We start from the raw sequence: 19,643 nt of genomic DNA, 5'->3' as shown, positions 1-19,643 counted from the left end.
TATTCTAAAATGGATTAAATCGTTTTTTCCCTCATCAATCTTCACACAATACCCCATGATGACTAAGCAAAAACAGTTTTTACAAAAAATAAACGTATTACAATTACATAAGTATTCAGACCCTTTACTCAGTACTTTGTTGAAGCATCTTTGGCAGCGATTACAGCCTTGAGTCTTCTTGGGTATGACGCTACAAGCTTGGTACACCTGTATTTGGGAGTTTCTCCCATTCTCTGCAGATCCTCTCAAGCTCTATCGGGTTGGATGGGGAGTGTCGCTGCACAGCTATTTTCAGGTCTCTCTGGAGTTGTTCGATTGGATTCAAGTCCGGAATCTGGCTGGGCCACTTGACATTCAGAGACTTATCCCGAAGCCAATCCTACGTTGTCTTGGCTGTGTGCTTAGGGTTGTTGTCTTGTTGGAAGGTGAACCTTCGCCCCCAGTCTGAGGTCCTGAGCTCTCTGGAGCAGGTTTTCATCAAGGATCTCGCTGTACTTTGCTTCTTTCATCTTTCCCTTGATCCTGACTTGTCTCTCAGTCACTGCTGCTGAAAAACATCCCCACAGCATGATTCTGCCACCACCATGCTTCACCGTAGTGGATATCATAAGGTGAATGCACCAATTTGTAAGTCGCTCTGGATAAGAGCGTCTGCTAAATGACGTAAATGTAAATGTAGTGATGGTGCCAGGTTTCCTCCAGACGTGACGCTTGGCATTCAGGCCAAAGAGTTCAATCTTAGTTTCATCAGACCAGAGATTCTTGTTTCTCATGGCCTGAGAGTCTTTAGGTGCCTTTTGGCAAACTCCAAGTGGCCTGTCGTGTGCCTTTTACTGAGGAGTAGCTTCCGTCTGGCCACTCTACCATAAAGGCCTGAAGCCAGGCTTCCCAACATTCTTCTAACAAGATTTTATTTTCTTTCGTCTCTGTTTCATAATTTTCCTTCAATTATAAAAAGGCTGAATGTATCTCACAGTAGAAAGCATCCGAGCAAGCGAAACAGCACCCCACTCTCTCTCTACAAGTTGGCAATAATTTGATTAGAAAGAATGACATTGTTGCCGCCCATAGCATTGAATACAAGGGAAGACAGAGAACATTTGGCCTCCATTGATGATAAAAGTATAACAAATGTGCTAATCTGAGCGAGCTCAACTGTGAATGGTCTTGGTGCACAAAAAGAGTGTTGGAGTTTCATGTCAGTCCTATTAAATCGCATTGAGAGCATACGTCATTGACAAACAACTTGAATTGTTGCATCTCGTTGTGGTGTTGTCCTCCTGTGGCTGGCTAGCTAGATATACAATTGGCACTTTCCAAAATTAGATGGAGATAGGGATTTGGACTTGTGGTTTTACTTAATTCTCCATACTGGCCAGTGGGGATTTTAGCATGCACATCTTGGTGGGGCAAAAACAAAAGAAATGTGGGATGTATGTCAGCAAAGACACTACACAACACAACTCTAAACAATACATTAATTGCACGATACCACTGCTACTCCTGTCTATCAGCGGAGCCTTGTCTGGCAGTGAAACAGTTAATTCAGCCTCATTTACTGCCTTTTAAAAAACATAGCTGATATGGCTGACTTGCTTAAACAAATGTGGTTTCTACTGACAATTGAGATGTACAAAGTATGGCACTTTTGAAATGTACAGCGACAGAATTCAGAACATGGGACGTTCTTACAGTGTTCTCTTTGTACACCAAGTCAGAATCGTAGGATAAATAAAGGGGGCATATAAGCAGACAATAAAAGCTCTTACAATATTCAATGATTGCATTTCTCAAAAACAAGTTATAGGCTACATGTGCACCACGAAGTCAGAACAGTTGGCGAAATTCAGAGGTGAAAATAGACCAACTTATTAGGGTGAGGCACAAACAGCTTACTACACAACATACTTACTGTAGTATTACTTTCTTAGCTACAGTGTACATATCTCCCTGACATATTACATCATTTATGCAGGAGCATACATGACATTTTTGGACTCACCTTGTTGTGCTGTGCTCACTTGAACGCGAAGGTGGCACAGCGGTCCTTCGTGGGCAAATTTTGTCATCAAACTTTGTCATCAAAGTCTGGTGTTCTCTGGATTTATGGCGCTTCCAAGACAACTGGGAACTCTGCACCACCTGCCCTGAATGACGGGTCATCACTGATACTGGCCAATGATTTATTACTGCGATTCTGATCCAACCATTAATGAATTCATACATTGTTGTGCCCCTGGCCTGAGAGGATGAAGTTCAATATGTAGCTAGATGTAGTAGGCTAATGTTAACTAGCTAACGGTGCACATAAATGGAAGTTAGGCTAGCGAGGAAACGTTTTAGCCAGGTAGCCTAGGACAACAAAAAATAAGTATGTACTGTATGACAGAGTGATAGACTGTTTCATCAACATGAAAGAGAGGAGGATGTCATTGGCATTTCTCTACAAGTAGGGTGAGTCATCATGTTTTTCTACTTGCATACGCACACAGAAATCAGAACCATGGTAAGCCACATCATATTTAGCTTACGTTGATTGGACTAAATCGTTTTTGGTGTCTTAGTTGTCACCGTATTAGCATAAGCACAGGTCATTTGATGTTGGTATTTGATATTTTATTAGGATCGCCATTAGCTGTTGCAAAAGCAGCAGCTACTCTTTCTGGGGTCCACACAAAACATGATTTAATACAGAACATTAATAGACAAGAACAGCTCAAGGACAGAACTACATACCTTTTTTTTTTTTTTTTTTTAAAGGCACACATAGCCTACATATCAATGCAAACACACAATATCTATTTCAAATAGGAATGTTGAAGTTGAAACAGTGCTGGAATAGTGGAGGCAGCTCCTGTTTTCTTTGTGACTTGCGGTAACTCTGTGGTTCTAAATCAATAGTTGTTTAGTGGTCCGGAAATGTCAAAACATTAACTTGACCATGCTGTAGGTCTTGTAATTGTCTTATAAACGCAGTATGCTTTGTGGCCTTCACCGAACAGAGGTTGCTATCCGGTTTTGTGGTAAAACAAGGGTGTGGTTGAATTTACTCTGCCCCGCTGTGTCCTCTTATTGTCTCGGCCTTTAGGCCCGTATATATATCACGGTCGCAAGGCACATGAATTAACAGTTTATAGAGCAAATAATGCAATTATCACAACACATAGGTTGTAATATGCATTTTACCCATGCACCTCTACTGTAATGAGCTAGTCCTAAATATATACAAAACTAAAAACAGTGCTTAACCCTAAAATAAATACTGTATTGAATAATGTGGCAATTGAGCAAGTTGAGGAGAGTGAACTGCTTGGTGTTACCCTAGATTGTAAACTGAAATGGTCAAAACATATTGATGCAATGCTTACTAAGATTGGGAGAGGTCTATCCTTGATGAAGCACTGTTCTGCTTCTTGACATCACAATCAACCGAACAAGTTCTACAGGCCCAAGTTTTATCACACCTGGACTACTGCCCAGTTATATGGTGAAGTGCTGCAAAGTAGGACATAAGCAAATTGCAGTTGGCCCAAAACAGAGCATCACGGCTGGCCCTTAAATGTACCCTGAGGGCTAATATCAAGAGATTGAGAAAAGATTGACTGCATCACTACTTGTCTTTGCGAGAGGTATTGACGTGTTGAAAGCACCAAAATGTCTGTTCAAACCGCTATTACACAGTTCAGACACCCATACATACCCCAAAGGACATGTCACCAGGGGTCTCTTCACAGTCCAGAAGTCCAGAACAGAGGGCTAGGAAACACACAGTACTATATAGAGCCAGGACTAGGTCTGTGGCGGTCATGAAATTTTGTCAGCCGGTTATTGATGTGCAAAAGTCTGCCGGTCTCACGGTAATTGACTGTTAATTAACATAAACACGTTTAGCATCTCCAAGACTCTGCATACAAACTGCATACAAGCTGCTGATGTGCGCCTTTGGAACATCTACATTAAAATATAATGAATAGATTTTATATACACCATCACAATAAATCTTTTTTGGGGGTTTTTGTCAGGTCTAAAGAAACAATATGATAGGAAGAAAATGTATTTCAGAAGAACAGAATATGAGTTGAGTATGTTATCTATGCTCCATGCCGAAGGCTTGTTCATTTAGCCGACCAGATTTTCTTGTAAGTCCCATGGCATTATTTTCTATTATATGATTTTATAGTAAGAAGAATATAATTGAATTTAGCTCAATAAAATAGAAAGGATATTTTTTCCAATTCCGGTCCGCATATGAATGGCTATGTTGACCGCGAAAGTGATCATTTGAAACAGGTCCTATACGCTAGATTTAGAGGTATTTGTAAACTTGAATTGTGAATGATACAAACCTTAGAATGTCTTAGAAATGAAAACATATATGGACTGCTACAATAGGCTATTGACGATTTCAGAAAGTAGCAAAGAAAGCTTGCGCTTTGTCCCTTGCCTCAGGCTGCAGAGCTGTTCTCTCAAGTTTTCACCCATCAGACTATACTTAATTTAATCTTGTCTTTGCAAAATTTCCAAAAACCTGATTCAGATTGAGGATATTTTTTTTATTTAACAATTTTAGAATAAGGCTGTAATGTAACAAAATGTGGAAAAAGTCAAGGGGTCTGAATACTTTCCAAATGAAATGTATGGGTGGTCCCGGGAATCGAACCCAGTACCCTGCCGTTATTAGCACCATTCTCTACCAACTGAGCGACATAATTATTATTATTATTATGTCTTGTTTTATTTATGATGTAGGCTATAGTAAATACTCTACTCTAGTTTTATACTGAGGAACTCACTGTTGGCTGGGCTTCCCGCTTGTGCCATCAAACCCCTACAATTTATCCAGAACGCTGCAGCCTGCCTGATGTTCAACCTTCCCAAGTTCTCCCATGTCACCCCTACCTCCTCACCCCCTTAATACTCGCACTTGATTTTTTTCCCTTACTAGCTTTGATCTTGCTGATAGCTACTTTATTAAGGAAACATTTATTTATTATGGCAAAATGGGATTTGTTTTGGTTTCTGTCTATAGATTCCTATACTTCTCCTTTAAATTATTGTTGAAATCCTTGCGCCATCCTTTCCCAAGTCATGGGGATTGGTTTCTTGGAATTCTCTACTGTATATTCTTCCAGGAAATGCTTTCCTTTCCATGTTCTCTCTGGAATAGTGGGTGGAAATGGAGATGGTGGCACTATGGTGCCCATGTGATGCCTTCTTTGAGGAAATCCGTGGAGGCATAGTTCTGTTACCGGGCAACCTGACACTTACACCATTGACACACCTGTTCCTGCCCCGTCATACTGTACTCTTTACACTAGTTGCATATGAGTTAGATGAAATAAATCCCATGTACTGTATGTATATAAATCTATGTCATGCTAATTTCTATGACAACATGTAGCCTATCATCAGAACAGGTTATGAGAGTATATGGCTCCACGTTGTAGACCTCGTTGTAAGACCTAAACGCAACGTTGAATTTGTACTTCCATTTGCAGCTTTTAATTGCTTTCTCCAGAAATTAATTTCTGATCAATTATGAATTCATCTAGGCTACTCCCGCCCTTTCAATATCTATCTATAAATTGCTCTTGACAAGCTTTCTCTTTTTAACTACAATATGAGCATCCTATTTTAGACCTGACATGGAAGCTTAATTATTATCCATTATGTATAACCTGACTACCTTACTACTCATTTTTAAGACAGGATTTTTACCCTAAATTGGAAGTGGAACAAAGTCAATGTTCAAGGTTTTGAGTCATTCCCTGAACAATGTCATTTTCAGCTCTCCAAATCGATTACAAATGGAGCTTACCTTCAGACATATTGGCTGCCTTTTGAAAAATGTGGTGATTTTCTGAAGGGAGCCGTGTAAAGTACTTGGATTTTCAGTCAATTTCTCTTAAGAGTGTGAAGGTACATACTGTACCTCATGTGTTATTCTGCCTTTTAATAATTTGTTCATGGATCGAGAAATCATTGAGATGAGATTGTACTAGATTAATCCCCAAGGTGACATTAGGTTGAAAAGAGCTTGCTAAAGTTTGAGCGTGCCCCAGTACTAAGTGTACAAAATATTATTCCTAATATTGAGTTGCACCCCCTTTTTCCCACAGCCTGATCATTACACAGGTGCACCTTGTGCTGGGGACAATAAAAGTCCACCGCAGTTGTCACACAATGCCACAGTGCTACTGAGGAGTATTTCTGCCCAGTCATGTGAAATCCATTGATAAGGGCCTAATGAATCTATTTCAATTTATTTATTTCGATTTATTTTTCTTCTATGAACTGTAACTCAGTCAAATCTTTGAGATTGTTGCGTTTTTATATTTTTGTTCAGTAATAAAAACCAATCCAAAACATAGAACACAGACAACAAATAAGAGCTAAATACAGGTGATGTTCTGAGTGCATGCCAGCATGCTGTGTGTTTGGAATGAGTGATCTGACACTGACGTGTAGCTTCCTCCTTTGTGCATGTGTAGGGCGGGGGGTGTACTATTAGATCTGACTGTCTACTGTTTGTTTCCTGCTGTGTTCCTATGTGTATTATGCATGAAATGTGTGAGCTCTAGTAAGCTTTTCCTTTTGTATGACAATGAATGTCAATCTAATATCGGTCTCTCTCTTTGTGTCTCTGCAGAAATACAAAGCTGGGCGATGTGATGACATCCTCAAGTGGAAGCCGCCCAGCCTCAACTCTGTAGACTTCCGCCTCAAGATCACCAAAGTCGGAGGAGAAGGGTGAGTCACTGTTGCTAGGGAAACGCTCTGGCTGCGTGATGATTCCACTGCAAGAACAAACCCCCGTATCTTTGACACATGCGTGTAGTTGGAGACATTAAACCCAACCACATACTATAGTAGTAGTGAGCGAGTGTCAGCTAATCGCTTTCAACTGTGTTTTGTAACTTTTAGACATTTGTTTTGTTTTCGTGTGTATCATTCTTATATAAGATGTTTTTTTTCTGTGTGAGCTATACCTTGAATCGCCCATAACTACTGATATTATGTTATGCCACAGGCCCTTATTGAATTCAACTGCAATATCTGTCCAAGACCCATTGGTATTTTGTTGCCACTATACCGATAATGAAGAAGGAATTAGAAGTCAGCAGGCATTGTCATTGCCTGAACTGCAGACTTTCATTCCTTTCATTCTACATATGAAAGTCCACAAATGAATCGGATGTTTTCCTACTGATAGGCAATTTCCATCTAGCTCTCTTTTACTTTCGCCACCTGTATTAGGTTAGAACGCCATATTTATCATCAACAGATTCTCATCTCATCTTGCCAGCCTGCTCATGAAATGGTGGGAGTGTTTTTCAGAAAATACCTTCGATTAAATTGATCCATTATTCTCAGTTCCTCTGTACCTACTATCTACCCAGGCACTGCTGTGCTGTACTGTACTTTACTGGGCTGTAAAGTGTTTCCTATAGGTTCCACAGCTAATACATCAAACATGCTAAATAAGTCATGTTGGGAGTATATTTGAGAAAATGCCTGCTTGCTACCTCATTCCCTCAGCACCTTCCCAGGTACTCCTATGCTCTTCTGTGACGTGAGGTTTCTTAGTTGGCACTCTAAGACTTACTGCAGTGCGCACAGCCACTCATTCTTTTTTTTCTTTTTTTAAAGGAGACCAGAATTCCAACCACCTTTAGTTATTTGTTTTTCACAGTATAGTAGGAAAATGAGAGAGGGAGATGGACACAGAGTGGGATAGGCCGGAAAGTGTCCGAGACCGAGCTCAAACCTTGTCGCGAGTGGGGCATACTGTCAGTTTCTTTCTACATATTTGGACAAATGGATTTGTAATGTAATCTTCACTTCAACACTATTGACAGATAAAAGTAACCTAATTTAACAAATTGCACTGAAAGATTATACTTTGCAATCATTTATTAATCAAAAATTAACAGAGAAGCAATTCCATTGTGCGGAAAAAATAAGTACACCCCTAGCTTCAATAGCTGGTGTTGCCCCGTTTGGCTGAAATAACTTAATGTAGCCATTTCTTGTCACTGTCGATCAGTCTCTTACATCAACTGGGAGGAATTCTTGCCTACTCTTCTTTACAGTAATGCTAGAACTGTGTCAGGTACTGCTAGAACCGTGAGGGCTTTCTTGCATGCCTGGCCTGCTTCGATTCCCCCCACAGCATTTCAATAGGATTATCTTTTGAGCCATTCTCTTGTAGCTTGGCTTTTGTGTTTTGGATCGTTGTCCTGTTGCAAGATCCATGTACGGTTCAGCTTCAGCTCTTTTGACAGATGGCCTCACATTCTCCTCAAGAATTCTCTGGTACAATATGGAATTCATGGTTGACTCAATGATGGCAAGTTGGCCAGGCCCTCAGGCAGCAAAGCAGCCCCAAACCATGATGTCACCGCCTCCATGCTTTACGGTTGGTGTGAGGTTCTTCTGTTCAAAGGCAGTTTTTTTTTTTTGCCAAACAAGGCGTCTGGCATTGCGGCCAAACAACTCGACCTTTGACTCATCTGTGAAGAGAACATTGTTCCAGTAGTTTTGGTCTTTACCCAGGTGTTGTCTGGCAAACGTTAGTCGTGTCTTGATATAATGTTTTGAAAGCAGAGGCTTATTCCTTCCTGCCCTCCCAGGTAGGCCACGTTTGTGCAGTCTCTTTCTGACAGTTGACTCATTCACTCCGACATTGACTGTGGCAAGAGAGGCCTGTAGATCCCTTGATGTTACTTCTATGAGCATCTTTCGGTGAGCTTTTGGGCTACATTTGGTGGAACGGTCTGTCCTCGGTAGATTGCCAGTGGTCTGGAATTTCCTCCATTTGTAGATGATCCGTCGAACAGTGGAGAATTATGTTCTTTTAATTGCTTGGAAATGGATTTGTAACCCCTCTTAGACTCATGGGCATCAATAATCTGGAATAGTATTTTTGATGTTGGCGTGACGTGTAACCACACACCCATTTGGTAAAGACCAAACCAGACCAAGTTTCTAAACTTTTTGGAAGGCTGGACTCTCTAATGATTTTATTATCATTTGCACCTGTTTTGGTGCACCTGATTCAAATTTGCGATTTTATGTGATGGTAAAGGTAGGGGTGTACTAACTTTTTCAGCAAAAGGAAATTGCATTTTTGTTTATTTTAATTACATAACATTATCTAAGTTGACTTTTTTGTGTGATTTTATTTATTTATTTTTTACATTTTTTTTAATCGGATTACCTTTATCAATAAAAAAATTATAATAATTAAAGAACTTTCCAGGGTGTGTACTTACTTTTTCACATGACTGTATTTGTCAGGAGCTAAGACCGTTACAACGAACTCTGGCACACCAATGATTTTATTTCAGCTCATGAAATATGGGACTAACACTGTACATGTTGCGTTTATATTTTTGTTCAGTGTAGTTCTGATAGTGCTGTTAGCTGGCAGAGTAGCGCTCCTCTGCTTCTCCTCAGAGCCTACTAGTGGTGCAGGTCATTAAGTATGTCTTTGTTTCAGTTAGAGAAGACAGAGAAGAAACAAGTGCTTGTTTATCTGCCCACTCCATCCCTCAGCGTGTCTCTCTCTCTCTGTGCTACAGAGAAGAAGCCGCTCACAGTCTCATGACTTTCATCACCTCAACTGAAAAACAGGAGGAGAAGCCGAGAGAAAAGGATGTATAGGTGGAGGGAGGAAAGGAGGATGGAGAGAGAGAGCAGGGAGAAGAGGGAGCGTGAGAGAGAGAAGACAGTTAGCGAAAGAGACAGCAAGTAATTTAAGGAGTTTTACCATGGGCATGGAAGAAGTAGTGCTTTGGTTTCTGACATGGCAACTTGATTTATGGATTAATCGAGTTCAGTTTCTCTCTGAAGAGGCTACCTCTAATTGGGCCAATAAACCATTTTCTGCATGCGTCATTGTAAATTCAACCAATCGGGGTGAGACCTGACTGCACTACAGCCCCTGTTAAAGCGATATGTGGATATGAATCACGGCAGCCCAGGTGGACTGGACAGGGCCACTCCACAGGGTGCCAGGCAGACGTATTTGATACTGCATCACATTACAGTGGATTACCTGCAGAATGCTCACAGCTGCATATCAGAAGTCGCAATTAATACATGTAGGGAGAGAATGCAAACCAGAGTAACAAACATTCCATTAAAAACACTGTGTGAATATGAATTACCAAAGCTGAGGCGGAGTGGACATCCTCCACGGGGGCCAGCCATGTCTGGGCATGTTCTGACTCTGCCTGGCCTCTGTCATATGGGATAATGGTGTTGTCACACCAACTGACAGGTCTGGGCGGAGTTACAGCCACACACTTGCAATAGAACTCTCCAGCTTGTAGTCCTAAAAACTGGAAATGAGTTACCTCTGGTTCGTTCAGCCATTCCTAGGGGAATATTCATGGGGAAAGAATTGGGTTTTTGGATAAATGCCAAAAATAAGGTCTGGGGTTAGTTAATGGGCTTAGGCTACAGGGTCTGTAGTGATGCCTCTAGCGCTGAGAGGCAGTGACTTAGACCGCTGCGCCACTCGGGAGCCCAATTAGCTAACATTAGCTAATGAAGATTATCTCACAGAACAAAACATAGAAACTAAGCCTGTGTTTACCACAGACCTTATTTTCAGCATTTTTCCAAAAACCCTAAAAATCTCAACTTCCCCATAGGCTTTGGCCAATAAGCCATGGCGGGGTTAGTGCCTACAAAAAGACGCTGTTACTATTGCTCTCTATTAACAGGTCTGTTGTCCTTGGAAAAAGCTTAGCTCAAAACTTCCCACCTCAGTACAGCATATGCATACCAAATGTTCCACCTCGTAAAGCAAAAAGTGAGTAATCTGTGTCCACTTTTATCAGCTGCTAAACAGGACTCCAGGGAGATTAGGCTTGATGGCCCTGCAGGAAAGCAGCTTACAGCAGGCAGGCAGGGAATGAGGCTTTAGTTTACATACCCCTGGCCTCCTGGCCTCCCAGCCAGCTGCAGTGGCAAGAGACGGAGGCTGAGTCTTAAATAGCACCCTTTTCCCTGTCTAGTGCACTACTTTTAGCCAGAGCCCTATATGCCCTGGTCAAAAGTTGTCCACTATATAGGGAAATACGGTAGCATTTGGGATGCTACCAGAGATCCATCTGGTTCCATCCTTCAGCATCTAGAAGGAGATCTGTCAGGGCAATACATGTTCCTTTGGACAGTATTCTCTCTGTGAAATGACTGTTGTGCATGTAGAACAAGTTATCTGGAATGCCCTTGTGGCCCACAGCCCTTGCTGGCAGCTCAGCCCCAGTCCATTTGAAGCTCGTTGGACGAAGGCCGTTTCAATACACTGGAGCTGTATCGTTGACTGTGGCTCTCTGTGATTTGGGGATTCAAACTAAGTCCTGTTCCCAAATGTGTTTGATTCAATTTGGGTAATGTACGCTATAAATGCACGTTATCACCTTTACTCAGTGGATTTTAGGTCATTTGTACCTCAATTGAGCAATCATCCAACGCAGCATGAAACGCTAAGTAACACATACAGCCCAGAGTAACCTATTCAGATTGCAGTGGAACGTCAACTTAGCGTGTCACGTAAAGATCCAGAAATTGAAATGACAGAGGCCACAGGCAGACTGTCATTTCACAGTATCAGCCTTAATGACTGTGATACATTCGGTTATTTTCGGAGCACCATGTCAATAGAATTGTACATTTTGTCATGGTTTACTTTTTTGTCAGTGACGAGGGCTTGGTAAATACACAGCCATACAGTTTAGGAGAGCAAAGTAGGCTCTTTTAGGAAAGTTGGACGTCGGACAGAGGTTGGGTGTGAAGTGAAAGGTTATGTTGTGAACTCTCAGGGTTGCTCTCCAGTTGTTTCCATCAGTTCATGGAAGGCCGGCGGGTTCAATGGTGGTGTTGGCGGCTGCTTCCTGCCTGCCCTCTCTTCACCACCGTCATTACAAAGGAAAAGGGAGTGGAGAGGCAGTCCCCTCCCCTTCCCCTTAATGCGCGTTCTGCTCACCCAAATCCATGTATACCCAATAGGTGGTCTCCAACAGGATGACCCAACATGGTGGGTGAGATTAAATCCACCCACTGTGGTTTGAACATCAGTTCCGCTAGCCCCCTCTATTCCGCCGGTGCGTCTCGCTGGTTAAGTGATGCTGTAGGGAGAACCAGGAGCAGGAAGCCGGTGACAGTATCGTCAGAGACCGTGTTTAGGTCTGGTGGGGGGAGGGTTCGGGTGCATATTAACAGCAGACGATCCCGAAATAACCATGGGCAGCCAAGCTGGTGGGGGGGTGGGGGGGGGGGCGGGGGGGGGGTGATGAGTGTGTCATTAAGGCCAGCTGTGAGGCATGCTCCCTGGGATGAGACCGAAAAGCACATGGCTACAGGAACAGGGGGGCCAGTGAACCACTTGTTTGGGGCCTCACACACACAAACCCCTGCTAAACCCACATTACGGTGGATTAACTGCCGAGCACTCACAGCTGGTGATCAGAAATCACAATTAAAATAGCTGACGTAGAGACAGACGGAGAGGATGTAAAACCGTTAGAACATTCCAGGCAGAAGGTGCTCAGTTTGATGCCTGTGGGTTTTGGGCATAGCTGTAATTGCCCCCCAGATGTGGCATCGTCACCGTCACGTGTTTGCAGTCAGTACCCTTCATGCTGAACCTCCAGATGCGCTGAGAAAAAGGCTACATTCCAAACATCTTTCCTTCCTCCCAAGGTCTATCCTTGTTCCCTTCACTGATTTGAAAGGAAATTACTGGTGTAAGAATGAGTGCACACTTCAGGACAAAGCCGATATTATTGTGACGCACCCAGAGATGGGAGGTGTGATGGTGGATGTTGGCAGCATATCATTCTGTTACTAGCTGGTAATCAGCGGTGTGCAGTAGTAGGCTTACTCTGTTGTCGGGGAGAGCCATTGTTCCCTCTCTCTCTCTCTAACGAGCAGAGCGGAGGGTGCTGTGTTGCGCTTGATGCTCAGGGTGACCTCAGGGAGTCTTGGGGTGTTAATGAAGATGTTTTGTCTTTGCAGGTTGCTCCCCCAGACTGTCGGATTGCTCTACGTCGGCAGCCGTGACATGCCCTTTGCACAGATGAAGGTGAGATAAGAAGCTGGATGTGTTGCTAAATTCAACCCAACACCCACACAGAACACTGTAAGCCCAGGCCATGAAAAAATATCTGCCTAACAACACCAAGTGAGCCTGCACCATCTATGACCGATCTGTTTAAGTCAGACACCACCGGCGTTTATGGTGAAAGCAACAGGTAGCAGTGAAACGAGAGGAGCCTTTAATGGTGTGGGAATATGTAAATGTGTACATCACCTGCCCAGATAGTGATCAATTTCCCAGGGGAGGGACAGTGTAATGCATCTCAGTCTCATTGTATAATACTTATGTGTGGGTTAATGACAGTGCTTAATTTTATCCAGATCATGCCTTAACAGGATCCGGCACCTCTCAGTTTTGGACTGTTTCGTACCGGTAGCGCTCCTGGCATGAAAAATAATTTTCACTCTGTGCAATGTAAAACTTCCAATAAAAACGATAAGTGTACATTCGAGTTGCATCTTCTCTAATTCTCCTGCCCCCTAAAAAAACGTTAATGTTAAAACATGCCTCATATTCTAAAAATTGATTTGTGTTGGGCCACCCCGGGTTAATGGTTTGCGCAACATTGTAGCCCAGAGACAGACCAACGCATGGCCGTTAATGTGGTATGAGAGAGAAGCACGCCTAAATCTCTCACAACTAGATTCACTGAAATGAAATAATTCCGAATTCTACACCAGGAGCAGACTTATAATTTAGCCACAGAGGATCAATAGCTTATTTTTTTAAAATGGTGTGTAGGCCAATCACATGCATGGCCTACAGTCAGGAACGTGCGCAACTCTGTCGGTGAACAGCATGCAGCCAAAACAGTCCTTTCGCAAATATTTCAAATGCACAGGTTGGAAAGAAAATGGCTCCTGCTGAAAAGAGAATACTAATCTGTCTGTAGTCTACCAAAAATGTGTTATCTTCCAAATTGGCCTATTGCGCGAACAGCACTGTTTTACAAAGTAAAATAAGAGAGCTTTTGGCACGAACGCATCTGCCGTCACAGGTGAGTGAGCTGCGCGTCATTGGGTGAGTCAGTGAAATTGGAAAGCTGTTTTAGGACTATCATTTTCTCCTCACATCGTGCAATATGTCTGTCTTCACACACCTAGGCCTAGGCAATTATTGGTGGATTCAAGACATGGTTGTTTTTTATTGATCTCAGATATTCTTAGTTTGTCAGTAGCCTGGCATTTTGATCATTTGTGCAGCGTTAAAAAAAGATTCAGTCATGTAAAATGATGTAGAATTGCATGAAATGCGTTAATAAGGCCACATAAAAGGCTACAAAAAATGTTCCCCCATGTTTGAAACTTTTGCAAGCACCTTTACTCTACTGCTCTATGCCACTACACAAAAGTGATGATAATGCATGCAATGCTTTATTAAAAAGGGGATTTTTCTTTTTTAATGAGTTCTGTTACCTCAGCTCAGAGCCCCCCAGGTCCCCCCACCCCCCTCTCTCCCTCACTTTTTTTTATCCGGCACCTCCCGATTTACAAATTAAGCACTAGTTAATGGGACACATTTGATGTATGCCTATTTGCCTCTAGATTGTTTCGGTAATTTCAGACTCAATTCTTTAGTAATTTTAGGAAAAATAATTGACATAAAAGATCTTGATTTGATATGCTTTAATTGTTAGTTCTATTTTTGTTCCATACAGAAGCAACTTCTTATGACTTGCTAGTTTGTCTTCTTTTAAGGCCCTGGATATTTTCCAAGTAGATAATTGACTGCTTTAATGCAGACAGAAATCAATATACCCTTCAATCTCTCTCCAAAACGAAACAAATTTGCATCTGTCTGTGGTGACTCTGTTTGTGTGTCATTTTTTTGGGGGGGGGGTGCTTTGTCTATAGCCTATCAGTCACACATTTCCTATGAACTCTCAACTTAGCATTTTGCTTTAGTCCACCAATTAGTGTACTCGCGTGTCTTCCACTCATTTCACAGACGTTATCTGTCTTTGACGATCAGTATGACCCTCCAGTAGCCAGACATTGACCTCACTTAATGGCACAGTGCGAGACTGTTAACACTCTTCCCATTTAAAAGGTGGATGTGTAGAGGCGTTAATGCACTGCTGTTGTTCTTAACGGAGTCATGTTGTTTATGAGTCAATCGGTCACAGCTGTGACACTATAATGAAGCACAATATCGTTTTTTCCTCCCATAGCGGAATTGCTGGTCCTTAACTTGCCATGATTGGAAGAGAGGTGCATGGAGGACGGATTGACGTAGTTATTATATTGTCCCATTGAAAACACAGAATAATAGATTGGGGGGATCGTGAGTTTTCCTTTGCCGGAGTCTCCTGCTAGATGGCTGCAGGAGTGAGACCATAATGAAGTGGATTTGGACAGATTAAACACCAAGCAGCCAGCATTTCACACACAACTAGGATGGGATCCCAGCAAACAGGACAGACTCCACTCCCTGCCTGACAAACTTGCCTCCTGCATTGTTATTTGGCAGCTCGCCCCGCTTGGCTTTGTGTAACACATTTCTTCGCCCGTTCTGTCACTCCTCCTGAGTTTAGTCTCTCAGCTATTCTTAGGAAGGTCTGGGGAAAAATGTGTTTGGTTTGGAAATGGAACCTAATCGACAGATCACGACAGCTAAATGTGTGCGTGTTCTCATTTTAATAGCGGAGTACTGCGACTTGGCTCTGAGACACTAGTGATACGGCTAGTGTGAGAACGTGTACTCCCTGAGTCTTAAAATGTGTGATTTTGGGTTGATCCCACTTTAATTTTCAAGGTCATGCTATCTGTGGTGTGATGTCCACCTGAGCATGTCCCCTCCATCTCGTACAAACAAACACATTCTCAACACCCTTTTTCTCTCTCTATACACACACACACACACCACACACACACACACACACACACACACACACACACACCTACCTCCCTTCCCTGTTGAGTACCCAGATGCCCTTCTCTCCAAGAGCAATCGGGCTCTTACTTAGGGCTTGGTCTTGCCAGTTAAGGTGTTGTGCTCCTGGCAGGGCTGCCCACTCCCTGGCGTCTGCCGGCCCTTCATCTGCTCAGGGGCAGCCTGGCAGCGGGCCCACGCCAGTCATCTGAGCCCGCGCCAGCTTGACCCTAGAAGTGTGATCTCTGCCCCACTCTCCGTAGCTTCTTAAACACCACCTCACCCATGTAGATGGATATTAAATCATTGAACATTCAATATCAGTGGAACTTAAGACCAAAGCGATGAGCGCTTCGTAATGAAGTTTGCCTCATCCTATATCACCTTTGACTTTGTGCATTAGTAGAAGGTGCCTGTTTGATTTGCTGTTAAGGGATCCAGCTACTAAATAGCACATATGGTAGTTTTTGAAAACGGAATCTAGGTAATCACGCTCATGACAAAAGGGCAACAGATGACACAAATACCAGTCCTGATATGCACAGTGTTCAATTGTACATACGATGTACACACTGTCTAACTGTTAACTGCTGTATAATGTAAGTCCCAATATTGTGACCGGAGGACCAGAATTATATTTGTCAATAATATACTATAAATGTTTACCTTCTAAACCAACCACATTGACCTCTCCTCTCTCCTTCTATAGGCCTCCAAGGAGCTGAAGCAGTATGACAACAAGATCATCGAGTGCTCCTTTAACAACAACACCTGGGTGTTCATGAGACAGAGGGTAGACAAGAGCTTCCCCAACTCTTACGACACAGCCATGGGTGAGTGAGCAGGGTGTTCCCCAAAAATGTTTGCCATACAAAATCAATGCTATTTGGCTGCCAGCTGGTGCTTATTGGACACACTGGGTGAGAGCATGCCTGCCTGTCCTACCTGGCTGCCTGACTGGCCCTGGAGCAATCTGGATTAATATCTGCAGCCTCTTTATCTCTGTCTACAATAAGACAATCACTGGGCCTAATAGATTAATGGCTTAGTTCATCTATATTTCACACACACATCCTGTCTTACTTTAGTGCTTTAATGCCCATGTTTTTTAATTGTGTGTGTGTGTGTGTGTGTGTGTGTGTGTGTGTGTGTGTGTGTGTGTGTGTGTGTGTGTGTGTGTGTGTGTGTGTGTGTGTTGGTTCTTCAAACCTTGTGAGGACCTGAAATCCCCAAAAGTCCCCACGAGGATAGTAAAACAAGAAAAAATGTCCCACGTCCCCATGAGAACAAAGGTCATTTTAATCTTAGGGTTAAGGGTTACAGTTAGGGTTATGGAAAATATGATTTTGAATGGAAATCAATTTTAGGTCCCTACGAGGATAGAAGAACAAAGTGCGTGCGTGCGTGCCCGCCCAAGAGAAAAGAGAATACACTTGCATATAGGAGAGCAACTTATTCTCTTGGTGTATGATGTTCATTATTCTGTTTTTCTTTTATTGTAGCAATGTCCACTGATGGTATACCATACTCTTTCTTTTTGCCTTCTCGGTTTCCCAACTGTTTGTTGAATGCTTGAATTCTGCCAGCCTTCTAGCTGCAAATGTCAAGGGAGCCTAAACATAGAAAACAAACATATATTTTGAAGTTCCTGAAACTTCCTCAAAGGAATCTGAGTATTTTTGGAAGGTTACCGTGTATTAGAGTTGCTGTAATATCGGTTAACCCAGAACCGAAGTCCTGCGTACTTGGTCAGTTGCTCGATTTAATTCTGTGTCCATACGTGTTAAGAGAAGAGGTAGAACGAGGATCGGAACCAGAACGAAGAACTCCACCCTCTCTCTTTGCAAGTCTATGAACAAAATGCCCCCATCCCCCTCGTCCCCTTTCTGAAATTTGAAAGATCCTAAGACGTGAAAGATCGTGATTTGTCCAAATAACCAATGACGGAAAAAACCCAAACGGAACTAATGTTGCTCGGTTTCTCAAGGATCCAGTTGTATCATGAAAGATCTATGGTACCATTTATGTTTATGTGGTCTGTCCACGAGAGATTAGAGTTGCTGCCGTACACTTGTGCCCTGAGGTAAGACATAAAAGGAAAAGGTTTAAAACTACCTTGACTTTTGGTATTTTTTTCTGTGTAGCTGCAGAAACAGCCTGATTTAGAGGTGGACCAAGCCCAGGAAGAGTCCATCATCATGTCTGAGCTAACTTCCTGTCTGTGTCTCTCTCTTCTCTTCCAGCTGTGTGTAACAGCATCCAGTATCCTGTCACGAAAGAAAACCTCTATGAGTTTCTGGACCGCTGTGCCCTGGGAGCCCAAGGACAGAACCGGAAACGCCCCTCTGACCCAGACACGGAGCTCATGCCCCCTCCCGCTCCAAAGAGGCCCAACCGGGCTGCACCGTAGAGCACCACACAGCGAGAATGGGCTGGGCCAGTGTAGAAATGTGTGTATGTGGCTTGCAGAGGAAGGTCCTTCATGGCTACAGCCCCCCTCGTCCCTAGTCCCGTCGTCGTCCCCCTCAGTGACACAGACATTTGGAAAGCCCCTCTTATCTCTGACCATTTGTTTGTCGGCCTCTAAAAGGCTTTCTTAATTAAAGACTTTAAAAAGATCTGATTGAATTGCTTAGAGATCCCCTTAGATATCCCCATGTAGCACCCCTTCTCCCTGTAATTGCTATGGTACTTAAAAAGGATTAAGAAAAACATAATGTTGAATTTTGATTTTATTTTTTTATTTCCCTTTTCTTAAGGATCTCCCAACTATTCTATTGGTCAACAACAGACAAATTGGTATTATGACTACAACAGCACCTGACTATGCAGATCTTGTAAATGTTTTGTCTAGCTATTTGTATTTGGGAGGGCGGTAATCAGATGGGAAACAAACAATCATCTGATGCCTCCTCTCCACCCTTTCTCGATCTCCCAACAGTGACGTGAAGGAACTCACAAGCACATATTTCCATGTATTGTTTTAGTAGCAAGAGAGGGCTATTCCTCTGACATATTCTGACATTTAGTAGTTGACAACATTAGTAACCATGACAGGCATTATCCTCAGTGGGTGTGTAACAAACGCACCCTGCCTCCACGTTACGTTACCATGCCGTCAGACCCCAGAATAAACTCGGCAGCCGCTCGGGAAATGTGATGATAGAAGCACGCCGCTCCTCCTTTGTTTTTTCCATTTGTATTTTTCTTCTCTAATGTGTGTAGGACAATATTTCAACACTTGTCCCCGACCCCTGCTTTTGTAACAGCTACTCCCCTTAAGGACTGTCCTGGTTCATAACAGAATGTGACTGGTTTACTGCATTTGTTGTTTGGTTTGATCCATTAAAGCAATACATGTGAAAAGGGAATATAGTTCCAACAGAGCTTGTTCATACTCACTTATTTCCTGCTGATTACAGATTACTGATTCCATGTTGCTCGATCTTAAAATGAAATACCATTTGAGGAATATTCCTTTGTTTCTATCTCGTGTGTATTTTGCGTATTTCCGGTCTATTTGGTTGTATTTTTGTCTGCCTAGTGTGTGTGTGCATGTGCGTCTGTCTTTCTGAATGTTTCTGTCTGTTTGTGCCCTTCTTGCAACAAGGGAACAGACAGAGGGGGTAGATGAAGTTGTACTGCCAAGGCACTTTCCCCT

General features: G+C 42.7%; 1 protein-coding gene across 2 annotated transcripts in view; it reads left to right on the top strand.

The window, feature by feature from the left end:
- rngtt (RNA guanylyltransferase and 5'-phosphatase) overlaps positions 1-19,366 on the top strand; it is a 155,352-nt gene extending 135,986 nt beyond the window's left edge. The window contains exons 14-17 of one of the 2 annotated variants that reach the window (XM_014204745.3): positions 6,650-6,750; positions 13,030-13,096; positions 16,692-16,815; positions 18,226-19,366. In XM_014204745.3, the coding sequence (XP_014060220.1) occupies positions 6,650-6,750; positions 13,030-13,096; positions 16,692-16,815; positions 18,226-18,392 (459 nt within the window). In that variant the 3' untranslated portion in view covers positions 18,393-19,366. 2 annotated transcript variants of the gene reach the window in all.
- The last annotated feature ends 277 nt before the right edge of the window (positions 19,367-19,643 follow it).

Source organism: Salmo salar, chromosome 06 (assembly GCF_965601325.2).
Source record: "Salmo salar chromosome 06, fSalSal1, whole genome shotgun sequence".
Lineage (NCBI taxonomy): Eukaryota > Metazoa > Chordata > Actinopteri > Salmoniformes > Salmonidae > Salmo > Salmo salar.
Note: the sequence above shows the minus strand (reverse complement) of the source record. Positions and strands in the feature narration are given on the sequence as shown.